This window comes from Lemur catta, chromosome 17, assembly GCF_020740605.2.
Source record: "Lemur catta isolate mLemCat1 chromosome 17, mLemCat1.pri, whole genome shotgun sequence".
Classification (NCBI taxonomy): Eukaryota; Metazoa; Chordata; class Mammalia; order Primates; family Lemuridae; genus Lemur; species Lemur catta.
This window is the reverse complement of record NC_059144.1, coordinates 11141979-11158269: the sequence shown is the minus strand read 5'-3', so window position 1 is coordinate 11158269 and position 16291 is coordinate 11141979. Positions and strand designations below refer to the sequence as shown.

The window sequence follows — 16291 nt, the reverse complement described above, 5'->3', positions numbered from 1 at the left end:
GTGGGCATTGGAGCTAGGACCTGGAAGACTGTTACAATCTTTGTCTCGTGGAGGATGGTGTCTTTGGACTTCAAATTTTAGACGCCGTAGCTCTGTTGAGGCCACTAAGCAGAAAACTCAAAATGCTGGAAACACAAAATTGACCACATTTTGGAACATGTGGATACAGTTAGAGGAAGGTTTTAAATTTCTGCAAAACTATAACCCTACTGCGAGAGCTGTGCACTTCTCAGGGATTCTATGACGCCTCTTCCGTAAATGAGAATACCTGCTTAAGCAGCAGAAACCAGATGTGGCTGCTACCCCGCAAACCAAGGAGGGCTTTGGGCAGGCCACGGAAAAGTCTGAGCTGTGACGTGTTGCGGCCACTCCGCAGCCCCTGCCTCCCAGGCTGCATAGCTTCGGTTGGTCTGTGCAGGCCTGGCCTGTAACCACGGCCAACCCGACTGGGCCAGCCGCTCTCCCAAGGAAAGAGGCCAAGAAGCCCCAGACGCAGCTAAGTGGAAGCAGGCTCCAGTTCAGGGGCGAGCTCAGTGGCTGCTCTGTGTGCCTGCTGGCTGTGCCCGTGCTCTCATGTGGGATTCTGGAGGGGAAGGCAGCCACCTGCCCATTGGCCATCAGCACCGCACCTTGCTCAGGGGCCACGCTGGGAAAGGGGGCAGAAAAAGGTTGTCTCTACCCTCTGGCCACAGGATGCAAGCGTATGTTTGTCCTAAGCAGACATGAGCACTGGAATGGTGATTGTCTGAGTGACACTGGCATGCCCTTGCCCCAAAGCCCCAAGAGCTCTACATACTCATCACTAGAATTAAACATGATTGAAGCTTGGTTAAAAAAAAAAAATTGTAACAATGATGCAGTAGAAGAAAGAAAAGTATGGCATCTAGACTGACATGCTTCTCTTGGTCCTTGTATAAAACCATGTGCTTTTCCCCTCCCGTCCAATCCCAGGGCAGAGCAGGCAGGGAAGGATCCAGGCAGGGCTTTGGGGACAGGGTGAAAGCGTGAAAGAGGCCTGTTCCTAGCTGTCTGGGGTGGGGGGACAGCAGGAAAGACACTCATCACTGATCCCAAGTCTGCACTGCCTGTAGTGGTGCTGGGAGGGCACACTCAGGGCTCCAGGGAGAGCAGGAGGGACCCCCAGGCCTGGTGAATTCACATTAGAGGACTGAGGACACTAAGGGACACATTCAGGGGATAACAATGTATTTAAGTTCCCTCCAGGGAAAATGCTGGGTTGACACATTCCTTAGGGAATCCTGGCAGCAGGTGGACCTTTTTACTCAAGCCCAGATGGAAACTCACTGGAGAAAACGAAAAAGAGAATCACCCCCAGGGTGTGTCTGGGCTCTTATACAGACATATGAAAATGGATTAACAGGATTCACAACACACAGGCCCTGATTCGTTCTCCTTTAAAAAGACAAGCTTGCCTAAGAGTCCCAGTTATTTCTGCTTTCCAAGGCTGTGCACTACGGTGCCAAACATCCAAATTATTTCCATGATAAAATACCTCTCCGATGTGTAAGGAGAAGGAATTTCTGCTAAGACATGCAGGGGTTGGGCAGAGGCAAGGAGACAAGGAGGAACCTGAATTGCCAAGGTAAATTGAAAGAAAACATCCAGATTTCATTCCATTGTATTTTTATTTTAACCATGAGCAGATGCTATATTTTTTTTTAAACTGGAAAAAAAAATAACACCGTTTTCATCTTGAAAACAAAATTTTAAAAAAAGATGAAAACAAAAGCCAGGCCTTTATCCATTTCACTAATACAATAGCAGGTTATTTTTCTGGCTTCTAACAAAAGTTTATAATTTCCTCTTGTAATCAAAGAAACCATTTCTTTCAAAAAAATGGCATTTATTCTATGGAATAGTAGATTTTATTGTCATTAAACAATCTCAGTGATGTATAATTATGGCACGGTTACATTTTTTTGTGTTTTTTCTGACTTTTCCAAATTTTCTATGATGAACATGTATTTTTGTAATCAGAAAAAGGTCAATATATTCTTTCAAATTAAAGAAAAAAAATTTAAACTGCAGTTACCATTTAAGACATCAAAAAACACCCAAGTAAATGCTTAATGGTTGCAGGGTTTTATTTTGGGGGGAGGAAAATGTTTTGGAGTTAGAGATGGTGGTCACACAACATTGTGAATGTTACTAAATGCCACTGAATCGGTCACTTTAAAATCATTAATTTTCTGTTATGTGAATTTCATCACAATTAAAAAAATGAAAATGGAAAAAAAAACCAACCACCAGTTCCTCTGACTTTTTCAAAGGCAGGTTACCTTCTCCGTGTAACAGTGATGGGTCCAAGAGTTCCATCATGTACTCGATTTCGGTGTCCAATTCAAGCATGTCACACTGAGCTATGACATAGGTCAGGACTGGCAGGAAGTCATCAGCGCCATACATCCTCCCTGGGAGTAGGAAGACAGAGCAGGACGGGAATGTTTTTTACCAACTTTTCTTTCTTTCATATCCTACTTACTGCTTTTATTAGATAGCAAGGAATCGTTCTGGGGAAATGCACTATTTATAAACAGAGGTGGGTGTTTCTGGAATCCTGTGCAGCCTACAGCCCTTCAGCTGCTAATGCCAGAGACCAGCCCTCCTCCCAATTTCAGAATGAATGTCTGTGAGTCAGTTAACACATTACAGATTTTCTCCTCACTCTTAAGATTTGTATTAAATTATGTAATAGAGTACTTTTAAAACTATTTTGACTTCAGCAAGTAGTATTATAAAATATTTACAAAATATTTACCCATACTAATTCTTTGTGTTATTGCTGTTGCTTTCTGGGCACATTATTCATAAACATGATGATGAAACCAAACTCAAACCAGGAATAACCCTTGCTCTGTATTCAGTGTGAGCACACAGTTAATTTTATTTAAATGTGCCAAGTGAGTATGTGTTGAGTATACACATTGATTAACAGCAATATATGGCAAAAACCTTTTTATCTTTATTTCTGGTTTTCTTTACAATGGTGGTTCTCAATTGAGGGTGACTTTGCCCTCTCCTCCCAGTCTCCCGCAGGGACATTTGGCACTGTCTGGAGACATTTTTCATTGTCACAACTAGGGTTGTGTAGGGTGTGGGTGCAGATGTCATCCGGGATGCCGCTACACTTCCTACAGGAGGCAGGACAGCCCCCACAACAAAGAATTATCCTGTATAAAATGTCATTAGTGTGTAGGCTGAGAACCTGTGCTTCAGAGGAACATCATCCCGTACAGATATTATTTTGGGAATTTTTACAAATGATTCTGTAAACTATGGAAAATTTATTTCCTGTATGTGACATATGCTTGCAAATTTCAGAGGCAATGTTCACATGCTATCATTATCAGAACCAAGAGCTCCGATTTTAATGTCCTCACTCAACAATTTGCAACAAGCACACACATTCCTATCTACTCAAGCAGTGGTTAACATAGAGCCTATGTTTTCTCTCTGTTCCTTCTCTGTGAAACAATTTCACCCAGAAGAAAAGCTGGTAATCGTTTTTGGAATGACAATAAGCTCGCTGAAGACCTGTAACAATGCAAGCTCAATCACTCTCCATGAATCATGGCTACTCCTGCATCCGCAGGAAGCAGCCAGGGGAAATCCTAGGACTTACTTTTCAACTTGGTAACTCTTTGGTGAATTTCAATTACATTGCTTCAGCCTGTGGCAAAAAAGGGCAGCCAATGAAATGGCTCTAATGAAGCCTCATTATTACTGAATGCTCAGAGTTTTTGACACATCCTGTAGATCACTGACACAAACCCTTGTTTGCCAAAACGTAATAATGATAATTGCTAATATTTCGATTGCACGTGGGGCTATGCTTGAGCCGCCTCAGCTAATCCTTGTGATGGAAAAGGTCACATCCAACTTCAGATGCAGACACTGCAGGATAGAAGGTTCATTGCCCTTGGCAGAGGGAGGATTTGAACTCAAATTCCAGAAACTGAATTTGTAACCATACCCTGAACTAAATATTTAATTAAATAGGCACTGTACAAAAATCTTGTCGCCCATATCCGCTTATATTTTTTGGTGCCATTAATCTGTTGCACGTGACTAATTTGCTGGCTATCAGAGAAAAACCTGCAATTCTGTGAGCCACCTGCTGAAAACAAGAGACTGAGAGGAGGAGAAATTGGGAATCAGAAAGTCTGAGCCGGGACCAGCCTGTCGCTGGCCCCCAGGGGGAAATGGCCACAAGCCCGGCAGCCTCACCTGAGTTGTTCTCCATGACAGTGTAGATGAGCTTGCACACCCTCAGCAGCAGCATCACTTTCTTCTCCGGCGAATACATCTTCTGCATGGTCATGAATTTGACTTTGATTTTCTCCACATCCACGAAATCAGGGGTTGGGGCGAAAACCCCCAGCTCCTGCGGGTTCCTCTGCCGCACGAGCTGCAGGTTCTCCTTGAGTTGTTTCCACGAGCCGTCGGCCATGTGGAAGTCCTTCAGCATAGCCTCCACGTGCCCCTTCAGGGGTTTCAAGATGCACTTGTGCATGGCTTTTTCCAGCACCACATCTGCCAAAGAAAGTGCAGCTACTGTGACCATTGTCTGAAGAAAGAAGAAACGCAACGTCTGCTTTCTCAGAATGGATGTCTGCAACTTTATGCATTGGTTACAGGGCAGACAAGCCACACTTTAGCACCCAAACAACAGACAACACAGAGCAGCACTATGACTCACACTTTTTTTCTGTAAAGTCAGGAAGAAGGAATCTTCCTTAATAATGTCTTGCTTGCATATAATTACTGCAATGAAATATATTTGTTTTAACTACTTTTATACCCCCTGTCCCCATAAGTACAGGGAAATATTCTTAGAAGACATTCTTTTGACCTACTCCTTCAACTGGTCAACCAATTGACTGGAAAGCAAATGTCATCTTAAAGGAAAGGTTTTCTAACAGCGAGGGTTCAAGAGCCCTTAGAATATTTTCGGAGTAAATAAATCCAACTAAATATAATATGTGATCTTTGGATTCTGGACCAAAAAATTCTGTATTTCATTTGCGGTGAAGGACATTAGTGGAGCATTAGAGAGATGTGAATAAAGTCTACAGATTAGGTAATAGTGTAAACATGGCATCAGTGTTAATTTTCTGGGTTTGATAATTGTGCTGTAGTTATGCAACAGAATGAGCTTGTTTTAAGAAATACACACTGAAGTATTTAGGGGTAAAGGGATATAATGTCTGTAACTTACAGATGGTACAGAAAAAAGGAGAGCATATATGAGATGTGTGTGTGTGTGTGTGTGTGTGTGTGTGTGTGTGTGTATGAATAGAGAGAGAAAAAGGAGAAGGATGAAGCAAATGTGGAAAACTGCTAACATTTGGGGGTCTGGGTGAAGGGTAGACATTTCTTTATGCTATTTTTGCAACTTTCCTGTAAGTCTGAAATGATTTCAAAATTAAAAGTTAAAAAGTTCTTGAAATGTGTTTCTGTTCAGAGTTAGGAAATACCTTTAGGTGTGTGTAGGAGGCATTATTGTTCCCTCCTTTGAATGCTTGCCCAGTGGAATGGCTCTCTTGGCTGATACTAAAATGACGAGTACCATAAATTTGGGGGTCTAGACTGAAGATTATTTGTATAATAATAAGTGCTCTGCCTTGTCAATACCAGTTTTTCAGCCTCGCATGTTTGCACATTCTCGTCAAAGCCACTGGGTTCTACTGCAGCATCTATATCTAACATATGACATTTTAATGCTATTCCACTCTGGAAGCCCAAGGATCCGCTTACATGTAAGATTGGAAATAGCTGCATTATCTCTCTGGCCTTTGGAATTCCTGACATTGGATCAGATCATATTGAATTCAAATTATTATCAATTATTAGAAGGTCAGGAACAGAGAGAAATCTAAGCCAGATGTACAAACATCAAAAACAACTTTTCCATACCCCAAAGTTAAAACTGAGACCCAAAGTTAAGGCCGACTCCATGATGATCAGATTCCTCAGCCCAGGTTTTCCTTTGTTCTTCTACCTCCATATGCTATCCAGGAGACCTTTGCTTAAATATAGTTTGGGGCCCCGCACGGTGGCTCACGCCTGTAATCCTAGCACTCTGGGAGGCCGAGGTGGGAGGATCGTTTGAGCTCAGGAGTTTGAGACCAGCCTGAGCAAGAGTGAGACCCTGTCTCTACTAAAAATGGAAAGAAATTACCTGAACAACTGAAAATATATAGAAAAAATTGCTGGGCATGGTGGCGTATGCCTGTAGTCCCAGCCACTCGGGAGGCTGAGACAGAAGGATCGCTTGAGCCCAGGAGTTTGAGGTTGCTGTGAGCTAGGCTGACACCACGGCATGCTAGCCCGGGCAACAGAGTGCAGCTCTGTCTCAAAAAAATAAAATAAAACAAAAAAATATATAGAGTTTTATATAACTTTAGAAATCAAAGTGATGCTACAGAGATTCTAAAGTAAGAAGAAAAACAGAACAACATATTCACTTCACATCTGGCATTAAAACAAATTACTTGGTTTGCATTGGTTGTTATGGGTTAATAAATTTGTGCAACTTCATAGTATCTTTGGCTTTACCCTGTATGGTCATTATGATTAAAAGTCAGTAACAGCAATTAATATTGAGTGCTCAGATGAGGCTCCATCTAAGTGCTTTACTTCATTATCATCTAATTATATTTTCACATAATACTAATATTGTGCCCATTTTACAGATGAGGAAACTGAGTCTCAGCAATGACTGATGGCTTGCTTGACACACTATTTTAAACAACCATTTTTACTGTTTTTCAAAGCAAATGATCTTTTAATTCTAAAGCTCAAGGTGCTTTAAAAACACACACCAGTTTATTCCCCTCATCCAAAGCTTCTGAAAGCTACATTCATAGATATAAGTGACCACTAGTTGGTTAGAAAGAGGGTGAAAGTCATGTCACTCGTTAATTAGGAATGTACATGAATGTGCATAGCAGTGTTATTTATAATAGTCAGAAACTGGAAACAACCCAAAGGCCCATCCCAGTAGAATGTACACAGTGGATATATTTATACAATAGACTACTACCATGGAATTCAGACAATGGAATATAGTCATTCAATGAAAAGGAGCACACTCTGCTCTAGAGGCAACACGGATGAATCTCACAGACACAATGCCGTGCGAAAGAAGCCAGATACAAGAGTAACTCCTATAGCATTTCCGTTCTATAAAGTTTAACAGCAGGCAGAACTAATCTATGGTGACAGAAGTAAGGATGGCACTTACCCTTGGGTAGTATATGGCCTAGGAGAGGGCACAGGGACCCTTCTGGGGAAGTGGAGATGTTCTATATCTGGATCTGGGTAGTGGCTACATGGGTGTGCACATATGTAAAAATTAGTCCAGCTGAGCACTTAAGCACTCTATGGATGTAAGTTAAACCTCAGTAAATATGGATAAATCAGAGAAACAGGGAACAACTGAAGACAGGCCTGCGATTTTCACCTTGAACTGCAAGGGCAGCTTTTCACTTCAGATTGAGTCTGGTCACCTGTGGGCCAGAGTGTTAATACAAATCATCTCCAAAGGGCTCTGAGCTGTTCCTGGGGAATGGTGACAACAGAAAGTCCATTACTAGCAAGTTGCACGGGGCTCCCTCATGTAACTCATCCTTGCTGCCAGAGAGGGGGGCTGGCCTTTGCCCAGTAAACTCCACCCTTAGGCATACATGAGCCTGCGGAAATCTGTAAGGAGGGTTGAAACCTATGACCAATTGCCAAGTGAGTAGCCCAGTTTCTCAAAACAAAATGAAAAAGTAATTGCTAGCGCCGGATTTTTTTTTTAGTACTTTGTTTTTAAAGACCAGAATTTAAAAATAAGAAAGATTGATCTCTGCATTCTTTTCCAGAATGAAAAAGGTTCTTATCTTTACTCCTATCCTCCCCGCCCCCCAAAATCCTTAAAAACATAAGGACATAAGAGTCCAGATGAACAGAGGGACCCGTGTCCCAGCTGGTTCTCTGCAGTAGGAAAAGCAAGGTTCTGCCTGTAAAGAAGGAAAAATGATTTTAGGAACTCAAGGAACACAGGATCTTTCAGAATGTGGACTAGCTCAGACAAAAAAGGAAAGAACAAATTGGTCACATGTCTCATAAACTACTACTCTGTTGTTTTCTATTATCTCTGGTTGCACTAATTATTAATACAATAAAACAAAACAAAATGTTTTAAACTGTAACAACAATGACACTATTCTGGGCACTTTCCAGGGATTGACTCTTCAAATCCTCAAACAACCCCACACAGGAAGGGCTATAATTCCTTCATTTTATAGATGAGGAAACTGAAACCCAAAGAGATCTATGTCATGCAGCTAGCAAGAGAGGAAGTCAAGATTCAAAACCAAGAAATGTTTCCGGAGTTCTTGGAATTATGTCAAATGTATTCATCCACAAGCAAACATACAAAACAAGCAATTGGAAACATCTGAAACCATCAAAGGAAAATGAATAAAATGATTATATGTTTTTCTTAAGGCTCATTAATGCCTTTTCTATTTTTCCAATATCAAGAAAATACTAGAGAATTGTTTGAACCACAACAATTTGAATTTTAGAAACTAAATGTTAGCTATACTCTCTGAATGACCAAAACTGGAAACAAGTTTTCTAAAAATATTTATATAGATCATATCAATTGGTCCCACTCATAATCACCTATAAGAGAGAAGTGGCAGAGACCGTGGCAATTGCTGGGTTCTCTTCAACTTGACGTTACTTAATGCAGTAGTTTATAGGAAAAGGTCAATGAGTTTGGTGATTCACTCTTGTTACTTTCTAAGACTTGGTTCACTTGCCTATTAAGAATGGGAGACAGATGCCTAGACCCTTTCCTTCACTCTAACCTACAGCACAGATTCCAGCGGTTACAGATCAGATGAGGAGGCACCAAAAGACTGGGCAACGCATTGGTTTCCCCCTGGCTCTGTCTTCCTAAGCAACTTTGACCAAGTCCCTTCACCTCTCACTGCCATTGTCTGGACGGCCATCCCAGTAACCGCCAGGCAGAACTAGCAGTCTGAAACTGAGTTGGTGATTGTTAAAATACAAAATAATAATTCATATTCTGCAGAGGATTCTAACAGTACTCAAGTCTAGACAACGTAACACAGTCGTGTGCTGCCTAAGGATGTTTCGCATATACAACTGTGGTGCTGTAAGATTATAATACTGTATTTCTACTGCACCTTTTCTATGTTTAGATAAGTTTAGATACACAAATAATTATCACTCAGTTACAGTTACCTACAGTATTCAGTACAGTAACATGCTGTACAGGTTTGTAGCCTAGAAACAACAGGCTATACCATGCAGCCTAGGTGTGTAGTAGGCTATACCATCTGGGTTTTGTAAGTGCACTCCATGATGTTCAAATAATAATGCAATCACCTAACAATGCATTTCTCAGAACGTATCCCCGTTGTTACCTGATGCATGACTATATTAAAAATGTGCAGGTTGCATTTTATCTTTGTCAAGTAACTTATGTGACCTCTTGGTTAGATTATATGACCTCTTGGTTTATTCTAATTCTAGCATTCTGATTATGTCTTAAAAGTAGTAGATCACATGCCATGAGTTGCTCAAGGAAGAAAAAAGTAAAGTAGTAGAAATAGAAGCTAATGTTTAATGACAATACATGGACTTTTTTTGTAAAACCTCAAACTATGAAATTTAAGCATTTATAAATCACTAACATTTATCGGGCATTTATTTGTGCAGTTCCTGTTCTAAGATTGTATGTACTACCTTGTTAACCCTCACGTTAGCCCTATGAAGTTGGACTATTGTCATTGTCATTTTACAGATGGAATGAGGCTCGGAAGTCAGATGACTTTCCCAGGATGGTGGAGGTGAGATGTAATCTAGGTTGTTCCTACTCCAGACAAGTCAGGAGATGGCATGTTGGGGCTCCCTCTGCATGAAAAGGGCAAAATGAGTTGATGCTTTGTTTTTTTTAATGTGCTAACATATTTTCCTTTGGCTGTATTATTGGATTAAGTATCAGAACTAATGTTGAGTACGTCGTTCTATGCACATTAAGCACTTTACGTATATTTAAACAACTCTTTGACCAAAATGGGCACATAATCCCTATTTGCCTTAGTTTGGGTTCTCCCAGATGCCCAAGGATTTGGGTGTGAGTGGTTACTTTGGGAGGCGATCCCAAGCAGCCCCGCAGGGGAGGGAAGGCGGCCAATGTCCTGTGCTTTAGCAAGCCGGTTACCACTGCCGGCGGCATCGGGAGCTCAGCCCTGCTGGGGAGCTCCCAGGGGCAGCGTGGGACATGCCCTGGTAGAGGGTACTCCTAGAGGGCGAGGTGGGCATTCATTCCCCAGCCTTTCCCGCCCCCTGGGGCCAGGGCTCTGATGGCGTGAGAAAGCCTCAGGCGAAATGTTGCAGGTGCTGGTGGACATCAAGCTGGTTAAGCAAGTGTCTGCGGGCAGGACAGTGTCCCTGACACCGTGTTACATGTGAAGAAACTAAGGCACAGAGATATTAAGAAACGTGGCCAAGCACACATGGCTCACTGGCAGCACAGAGGGGACTTCAAACCCAGCGGTGCAGCCTGAACCCTTCCTCTGAACCACCGCGCACCCCTGCCTTTCAGCCAAGAAATTTCTCCAACCACTCTCAGCAGAGCTGGCAGCTCAGGAAAGTGAAAGGCAGCGTCCTGAAAAGCCTCAGTGTGACAGCCAGGCAGCCACCGCAGCACTTTGCTGATCCTCTGTTACAAACTTCTCATAAAAACCAGGCTGCCCGGTGTTGCAGAAGCACTTGGCTCGGATGAAAGGTCCTAGTGGGCAGCTTTCCTGTTTGTGAACTTGAGGGAAGATGACCTCTCTTGGCCTCAGTTTCTTCATCTGTAAAATGGGGCCACTCACAGCTGCCCACTGGGACTGCTGGGAGGACTGATGAGGTCTCGCACGAGGGCACCCCAGACCTAGCAAGTGCGCTGGAGTCACTGGTTCCCTCCATTCCCTTTGAACAAAGGATGGATGCCTTGGAAAGGGACACTAGGGTTCATGATTCAGGCCCGCTTGGCTTTTTGTTTTCCAGTATTAACTGTGGTTTGGTTTAAAATGGGGGTTGAAAGGGCTTTGATGTATTGATTGAAAAGGCCTCTGGTTTCCTGCCCATCTCTCTCTTAGGCACTCATATTTTCCGCTGAGGAACAAACACTGAAGAGTTGGAGCCTGGCTTCTGGGTTTTCCTTGCCTTGAAACTCCGTGTGTTCTGTCTCAGCCTCATTCTGTCCCCATCTAACAGCCCTGAAACAACACGTGAGCCTGGGGGGAGTTTGTGCACCCTCCAGAGCACTGGGAGTTGAGGGGGGAAGAGCTCTCACCCTGTTTCAGATGTGAGAACATGGCACACAGTGGGGGCCGGAGAGCACCCAAAGCCCCGCTGTACCTGAGAGGGAGGGGAGATTCGGTGCATCACTCACGAAGCCTTTGGTCTACTGACTGGGAAGAGCCTAGGTTGCTGCACCTGATTTATTTTTGTCCACTCCAGGCATTGGCATCATGGCTGGGCACACTGGGCCACAGGTGTTCATGGCCACCATGTGTTTTGATTGGTTGGCACTTGGGCTAGAGAGATTATTAAATAGTTTGACTCTTACTCTGCCTGGGGTGATCTTTCTAGAATGTTCTCCACCACCTTAAGTCCTCAGCTTCTGTAGATGTGCCCGTCTTATCTTCCTTTTCTCTTTCCTGCCATGTCCCCACAAAGAGCCCAGGTTCTTGCTGAAGCAAACAGTTCTGCAGGTCCTCTGTGCCTCTGCCGGCATCCCAGTGCTGTCCCTGCCTGCAGTGCCCCTCCTTCTGTTCCAGCGGGCTCCTTGTCTTCCCGCACGTGGGTTCCCAGGACACCTGCCTGCCTCCTTCAGACAGCTCCTCCCCACTCCCTGTGTCCTCACGGCTGCCTTTGCTGCCTGAGCCATGACAGAGTGAATGAGACTTCTCTCCTCGAGGGGAAGCCCTCTAGAAACCAGCCCTGGGGGTTGTGACTGGAGCCATCTGCAGTCCCCAGTGCGAGGCCCGCACGTTGCATGTGCTCCAGAACTGTTGAACAGAAAATCCTTCCTGCAGGTGACTACGTGGGAATTGTATTTCTTCTCCTTACCCCTGCAGAATACAGACCTATATATGACTTTAGTGAAATTGCCATGCATGTGTGGGGAAGGCAGGGTCCCTTGTCGCTCTGCAGGGATGTCCTGTAACCTGGGTTGCCCTTAAGGATTGTCAGCCATGCACACTTTGGCCCATAAATAATAACTAATAAAGGATATGTTATCATTTTAAGGAAGATCCCACCAACCCAGCAAAGATGATGCCAAAATAAAGATGTTAAGCACCGGGGTTGTGATTCGCTTATGTTTTTGCTCATTTTGGTGGGCTTCAAGGAAGGCCTAAACAAAATATAGGCTATATTCATATAATATTTTATGTAAGGGATCTGCCAGATGGATTTCAGGGCCTTCTAGTAAAACGCCAGCAAAAACCAAGGCAAGGAAGAAGACTAGACCAATTTTCCTGCCTGAAGAATTCCGAATAATGTATCCACATCTTCCTGTCTCAGGGAGGTGGAGTTAATTCCACCCCCATCCCTTGAGTGTGAGCAGGGCTTGGTGACTTGCACTAAGGGAGTTTACAAAGAGGGGAAGATTTTGATTTTACAGGGCAGAAACCTGGAAAGCATGGCCTTGGCCAGGCGATCACGGTGAACATCAGCAGTAAGTCGTGCGGATATTGGGTGACATGCCTTCACGAACTCTGTGGTTTTCTTCCCGCCTCATGAAACAAACGGGAAAGGCGGTGGTAATAAGCCGCCACCAGAGTGTAGGCAAAGGCCCGCCACGGGAGTTGGTGTCAATCCAACTCGCATCATGGTTTGACTTCGCTAAGCTTTTGTTTCCTCATCTATAGAAACGAGGATAATAAATGGAGCCTCCCAAGGCATTAGGAGGATTAAAGGGGATTCTGTACCTAAAAATGCTTTGTGAACCATAAGGAGCCGCCCATGGGGAGGAGTCACTGGTGCCTGGCTCGGCTCTATAAAAAACACAGTATGCATTTAGCACAGGGGTGGCCATGAGTCCCCCGGGGCCTTGACAATAACTTCGACGCTCCACAGTGGACATTGTGTCTGAAAGGAGAGAGCAGGGGTCGTGCCTGTGCGCTTGTTCCCTGCAGAGACACGGCTGTGGGTTGCACCCGCGGCCCAGGGAGGGCTCTGTCTATGCAGCGCTTGCTTCACCAAGATAGCCACTTGGGGCCATCCTGTTAGCAGGGGTAGAGGGGTGAGAAAATGGGTCCAAGCCCTAAAGATTCTGAAGTTTCCACACAATCCATGCAGCATTTGAGGTGTCCTTTGGGTCACACTCCTCAATTCTTTCATGAATTCCTCTTTTACCTGGTGATGTTTCCTGCCCAGGAGGCAGGAAGATTCTAGGGACATAGTCAGAAAATACTCTGGCGCAGACATCACCGTATGACTTATTCTGTGGTGCCATCCCCCCAGTCCACCTGTGAGCAAGGCCTCTCTGAATTACTGAGCTAACAACAGCCCCCTTGTGTGAGTATCATGACATCAAGGACTCACAACCAGAGATTCTCAACTCTGGGGTTGTGCACTTCCTTTTAGTTGATATAATTGACCCAATTTTGATGATCTAAAGTAAAAATTACTCAACAAAGCATACTGCATGGGTGCTTCTTCTTGTGGCTTTCTACCTATTTAAATTAATTTTTGAAAATAGTACAGGCATTCTTTTTATACACCTCAAGAGGCCAGTCTTTCTCCTTGTTCTCTACCCCTTGTGAACTGACTGCACAAGGACATTTTCTTCTTGAGGGGACAGGGTCACATGAACTGGATCAGAAGTCAGAAGAGTCAAGGTTTTAATCTCAGTTTGGCACTAACGAACATGCCTCCCTGGTCACACCTCTAAGAATGGATCTTTATCTAAAAAAAAGAGCAGATAATTCAGGGGCTTGCACCAAACTGTGAATTGAAAAATTAAAAACAAGTCACACTAGAGATTGAAGCCAGAGCCAGAATTAAATTTTTAAAAAACTGATCTGAACCAAAGTAATTGTGATTGTTTAACTCCTAGGGAATCACTCCAATTCCCTTTTCTATACACACTGTACTCTCTGTGTCTAACCACATTTTCAGTATCACTTTTCTATTAAACAAAAACCCCTTGGATACTTAAATTGATGTGCTCTTTGAAATACGTGGGCATTGAGTTTCACGATGCTTTTCCTTCAAATCATTAAAGTGCTCTTTGCAGAAAACATGCATGTTGGTTTGTAACAATTAAAGGAATAAAAACAATATTGTCTTGTTTTCACTATTGACTTTTAGGAATACAAACAGTTGGCTGTTTTGTGTCACTGTTGACAGCCTGTGGTGAATAGTTTGAATGAAATAGAAAACTTAGGATTACTAACATTTTTGGAGTTGGAGAAATTTTTTTACTTGAAACAGGACTTGAAAACACAGGGATGTCCCCAGATTGACATCAAGTCAGAAATAAACATTCTTTTACTCAAATGAAAACACTAATCACAACATTGCAACAAGTTCCGCAAAACGGAGATTTCTCTACCAGAAGTTTTGGATGAATTTCTCCCACTGGTTGAAAAAGACTGAAGCCAAAGTGGTGCGATGTGAAAACCCACCAATGAGGAAGCACATGGTGGAGCAACAAATCATGCACCGTGGACACCAGCAACCACCATAACACATGCTGTCAACGAAATGACCCACCCCTACGGCTTCGAGGGGGGCCCGAAAGCTGGGTATGCTTTTTGTTAAAGCATTTCGTTGTTCTTCCACGTACCACTGTGGAGGGGTTAGGGTGGGTGGATGTTCTGTCCAGAAGGGAAGCCCAATACATGGTCTTGGAATGAACAGAGAGCTGGGTTGCATGGGACCTAACCCATGTCTTGCCCTCACTGGCTTCATTCTCCAACCAGGAGAGCCAAGTGGATGTCAGGCAACTAACATTTATTCAAGAACCTCTAAATGGCAGAGCTTTTGTGTGGAAGTGATCTAAAGGGTAGTCTAAGTAGAATGCAGAGCTCTGTGATAGGAGGTAATGTTTACGGTGGCAGTTTTTCCTTTTGAGATTGATTCAGTATTTACCATTTATACTTGTCTAGAAAGTGCTACAAAGGGTAGTAACACTGGCACATGGGCAAAATGTGAGTGGGTAGGAACTGTTTGTTGTTCCCGCTGGCTTGTGTCTATGCAACCGAGGAACTGCCATCTGAAGAAGACAGGTTAGTACTGTCTCCATATGCTAAAGACATCCATGTGCATGCATTCTCACGGTCATTTTCACCTAGAATGACTGCCCTAATTCTACGGGAGATAAACCAGTGAAATGCCTCCTCCTACTTCCTTGACTTCAGGATGAATGTTCTGTAAGTCGGGGTTTTCAGTTAGAATTCCTGTCTTCTAGTGCAGAGCTCTCTCCTTCAGAAGTTATAGGAAATGAGGATAGAACTAGATTTTTTTTTTTTTTTTGAAGCAGAGAAACCCAACTGGCATTCCTGAAAAGCCTTACGAGCATCAGTGGACATCTGTTCAGGACAAATTTGAGGCTTAGGATTCTGAGCATGGCATTGGAAGTGAGGACTATCCGGTGTGCCACACAGGAGGTGAGACATGGCGGGAATGAGCACACATCCAAAGAGCATCTGGATTGAACACGAGCTGCCCTGCTCACCGGGGCACGACCCTCTGCACCTCACTCCACACACCTTGGTCTTTGTTCCTGAATTTGCAAAACACAAGCAAAATCTACTCAGATATACCAACCTTGAGTTAGGTATGAGTCTAAAAGGTGTCGTGAATCCTTCCTTTAGGAATATGTAAAACACAGACAATTGGGTTATGTCCATGTTCTAATCAGAGTCCTAAGCTAGTAACTTGCATGTCTAAGGGGATTGGCTTTCTGATAACTAGGGTCACATCTGTCCCTTCAACTGGGCTTGTGATGAGTTTCTCAGGTTGATCTCTGCTCCCACTCACCACCTTCCTATTCATTTCAAAAGTTCAGCACTTTCACTACACTTTCAAAACAGACTGATGTTTTCATTGGTGAAGCAACAGGAGGAACTGTCTGCTTTACTGCAAAAGTTTAAAAAAACCCCTAAACCCACAAAAGAGCATGGCAATGTTTTTGGAGGCCAGGCCCACATCTCAACAGAGAGCTTTAGTCTGAGCTGCCTTA

The 16291-nt window shown here is 43.5% G+C and overlaps 1 protein-coding gene across 5 annotated transcripts in view; it reads right to left on the bottom strand.

Annotated features, from left to right (window-relative positions):
* The window catches only part of RIN2 (Ras and Rab interactor 2), a 101305-nt gene that overhangs the window by 6841 nt on the left and 78173 nt on the right, over nucleotides 1-16291 (bottom strand). For all 5 annotated transcript variants that reach the window (XM_045529583.1, XM_045529581.1, XM_045529582.1 and 2 more), the window contains 2 exons: nucleotides 4249-4554; nucleotides 2301-2432 (listed from right to left, as the gene is read on the bottom strand). In XM_045529583.1, coding sequence (XP_045385539.1) covers nucleotides 2301-2432; nucleotides 4249-4554 — 438 coding nt within the window. The remainder of the gene's footprint in view (nucleotides 1-2300; nucleotides 2433-4248; nucleotides 4555-16291) is intronic.